The sequence below is a fragment of the Sphaeroforma arctica genome (genome assembly GCF_001186125.1).
Source record: "Sphaeroforma arctica JP610 unplaced genomic scaffold supercont1.96, whole genome shotgun sequence".
Lineage (NCBI taxonomy): Eukaryota > Ichthyosporea > Ichthyophonida > Sphaeroforma > Sphaeroforma arctica.
The window spans coordinates 111,666-115,621 of NW_014040462.1; the positions used below are offsets into that span (position 1 = coordinate 111,666).

A 3,956-nucleotide genomic window follows, 5' to 3' on the forward strand; every position below is an offset into this window, starting at 1 on the left:
GTGTGTGTGTGTGTGTGTGTGTGTGTGTGTGTGTGTGTGTGTATATATATATATATATATATGTATATGTATATATATATACGATAGTAACAATGCACGCATGCACCACAGTAGACGTGAATAGGTACGCCGAGTATTGTGGCTGCAGAAAATAGCAGACTCCGAAGGAAGAAACCGGTGAAGTTGCACCGTGTATATTGCTCGGTCAGCCTGATACGCAATTTGTATTTAAGTAGACACATGATACACTGGGAAGACACTGTAGGCACCAATCACCACACCCTAAACAGATGTAATAACCAAAGTAGGATAAATACATATAAATACCCTCTCCTAGGGTTTACAAGAGGCAGGTACATACCATAGTAAGATACGGCTCCAACTTGTAGTCATCAATGTACTTGCAAGGCAGGTAGCACTCCTCACTGTCCTTGGCGCAGGGGTACTGTTTGCAGTGGTCGTTGCTCTTGAGGGCAAAGCCCAGAATGCCCAGGATGGCAATCAAATACACCAGCCATTTAGAACAGATAGAGGATGAACCACTCTTGGACGCACTGCCACGGGAAGCTAGAGCGGAAGATAGTTCGACGGAAGCCTCTTCTAGAAGTTCTAGGCTTTTCTTATCTTTGGCCTAAGAGGGGGGGGGGGGGGGTGTTACGGGAGACGGGAGACGGGAACCGGGATTGGCAAAGGGTGAGGGTGAGGGTGAGAAGATTTAGTACTAGAATCAAATGTGGGTTGCGTCAAGCTGTATCCTAATGGTGTAGGTATTTCATGCATCTACACGTATGGATGTGTACGTCCATTGTAGATATTCAACGTATAAACTCCGTAGAAAGAATTTCTTTTTCAACAGCTACCAAAATTCCTTGCGCAATCGAGTGGTATTTCAGGACGCCGTGTGAATAAGACTAGGCCGAGAAAAGCCAACCATCAGATGGTGTTATTTTATTCCATGTATCAGTCGCAAACAACGCCTAACATATGAGCTATTTGCACCTCAAGGGGCATGGAACGGTCCACAGTCGAAAACTGACCAGCCAAGGAACTTTCAAACAATGAGTACGAGGCATGCACGTCAGTACCACATAGACACCTACACAGCAAAGGACAGGGCAATCCACCCCACCACAGATACACATTCACTCACACATACCTTGTTCAGCAAAGCATCTGTGGTCTGACGAATATCCTCCAAGGCTGGACGGAAATTGCCACAGCGGACCAAAAGTTGGTTGTCCTTGGTCATGCAGGCCACACGCGTAGCACCTCTAACGGCCTTCTCCGATTCAGGACCGGACAACGCCCCGTTTTTGTTTAACTATGTACAGGACAATTCACATGTGTGAGAGAGACATGAGATGTGTCGAAATACAGCCAACTTCTAGCTGTAAGTAAGAAGAAACTGTGTGTAGAGAAAGCTGAATGCGAAAGAGAATGCATATGATGTGTAAAGAGACACAAGACTATATTGTCAGTGCAACTGTATGAAAATATGAATACTTCATATGAAACAGTGAGAATTGCATATAGTGAGCACGACAACAGTACCGCAAGAGCGTTTGTGTGCAACGATGCATGCTTCTTTCAACAATATGTTCAGGCAGCCGCATATTGAGATTTATAGTAACATTGATCGTACATATTTCGGAATTTCCACACACACAAATGTATATACATACCTACACCTACACATACACATACACACAAGCATTGATATGAAATGTGATATAGTGACTTCATACCCGCAACTGTGGCGATGAATCAACACACCCACACACCCACACACGCGCGCTATATTCTCTGTACAGCCATATGTGCCTGCATACGCACAGGTGCACCCATAGACCTTAAGCACCCAACATACACACATTTATATACCTTCATCTGCCCGTACCACTGGGCCCATCGCTTGCTGAGATCGCCGGGGTACTTATTTAGCATGAGCTCCACCACAATCCGGTACAGGTTCTTGAAGTCGTCGCTGGTCTCCTTGGCCGGGTAGCTGCCCACCATCTGGCAGAACCGCTGAGCCCGAACTTCGGGCAATGACAGAGCATCCGCCCACATCAGCATAAGGGGGGGTAGGTAAGTAGACAGCTTAACGTAGCGCGCGGCCGCTGAGGTAGGGTCTTTGGGATCGCTGGCTTTGGCTTTAGTCCCGTTGGCCTCGTCTAAGGCCCGCGCACACAGCACAAAGGCCTTGTTTATCTCCACACTGTCTGTGGGGCGAGTGGTGGCGGTGACCACCAGCTTGGTGTTTGCCAGCCTCTCGAGCACGTGCAGGGCCATCGCCCCGCTTTTGTCTGTGGGTCCGGCTTTTATCACCGCTTTGACGGCATACTTGAGCCACACCACCGAGGTCACGGCCGGGTCGGATCCCTGGCTCAGACACCACATGACACTGTGTAGGGCATACAGTATAGGATAAGCGTTTGCAAGTGTAGCAACAGATACTTGAACTCGATTATGCACGTGAGTTGGTATGGTTTGTATGTGTATTGTATGCGTATGTGACCACTCGAGCACATCGTCCTCGCTCCCTCTACCGCCCAAAAGGCTTGTTGGAACGTCCTTGTAGTCTCAATCACACAGTTCTCGTGATCTGATGCTGCCAAACACCTCGGCCATACCTACCGGTACATTCGTGATCAGTCGTCGTACATACAACCTTGTAGTCCACGCTTTCACCACCCTGCACCAAATTTACCTCTAACTGGTTCACACGTGGTTCCTATATCAATCCTAAACTACCCTCTCTAGTACAACCCGTACACAACCTCTATTCATATACACCCGTACTTGTATTCATGTACATAAACAAAACTCGTCCTACCATACATGTATAGAGAACGCGCATCCTACCTTGAGTCTTTGCCGAACTTCTCGCAGTGCTGGACTGCGTGGTCGAGCGGTTTGCCCACAATGGCTGAGGGCCGGTTGGCCGCAATCGCCAAAACAATCAGTCGGTTGCTCGCGGACTGTGCGGTGAACTTACCTATTGTGTTATGCGAAGGGCATGCAGCCAGGATGCGTGAGTTACTACGGTGATGCAGTACGTGTGCGCGAGGAGGATATATGAGAAATGGTAACAAACACACATGACATATACCTATAAATATAAACATATATTCAATTGGTGAAAACAGGACCACTCTGAAGGTCAATGGAAAGGTTATGTGAATATCAGGAAATCACAGCACCAACATCCTGCGAATCTGGACTTACTCACACAATAAGCACATGTAATATATACACACGCACCACAAACGACGATCATGCTTCTCCCAATTCAATAGGGACACACAAACTTCACTTCACTTCACTTAAGATTGCAAATGCACAAACAATAGGAAAGACCATTAAGACGAGAAAACGTACAACAGCGTAAACACAACACAAACATTATATCATCTGAAAACAGACCCAAAGCTTTGGAAGGAACCACATCCCCGTATATACAATGCTGTGCCCAAATTTACCTGAAGCACATTCCGTCGCGAGGGAATTCATAGCCCGCAAGATTTCGCTCTCAATGACCTCCTGATTAGCCTCCTTTGTGTATAGTGAATGGAATACCTCCTGTACAGCCTTTGGCACACACGCGTATATGTCGCTCCCTAGATTTGGATCAATTGTTCAATATTGTGTTTAGTGTCAGGGTTCAAAGCATCAAGGAATTTCTATTAAAAAATGGGTATGCGATATTGAGCAATTAGATGCGGTCTGCAGTAAAATGTAGGTATATACAATAGCACCGTGATTTTGAAAAAGTGACACGCCGATTCAATTTTTGAAAATTCATACAGGAATCAAATCAACCACCATGTATACAATGTAAGAATATATATATATGTATATATATGTATATATATATATATGTGTGTGTGTGTGTGTGTGTGTGAGTGTGTGCGAGTGTGTGTGTGTGTGTGTGTGTGTGTTGTTGTAGTAGTAAT

The 3,956-nt window shown here is 45.9% G+C and overlaps 1 protein-coding gene across 1 annotated transcript in view; it reads right to left on the minus strand.

The window, feature by feature from the left end:
• Positions 1-340: 340 nt before the first annotated feature.
• Positions 341-3,956, minus strand: part of SARC_02206 (hypothetical protein) — a gene marked incomplete at its 3' end in the record, with an annotated part of 4,249 nt that continues 633 nt past the window's right edge. The window contains exons 2-6 of the mRNA XM_014304060.1: positions 3,483-3,620; positions 2,866-2,998; positions 1,882-2,404; positions 1,157-1,321; positions 341-631 (exon numbers count right to left, since the gene is read on the minus strand). Of these exons, the coding sequence (XP_014159535.1) occupies positions 341-631; positions 1,157-1,321; positions 1,882-2,404; positions 2,866-2,998; positions 3,483-3,620 (1,250 nt within the window). The remainder of the gene's footprint in view (positions 632-1,156; positions 1,322-1,881; positions 2,405-2,865; positions 2,999-3,482; positions 3,621-3,956) is intronic.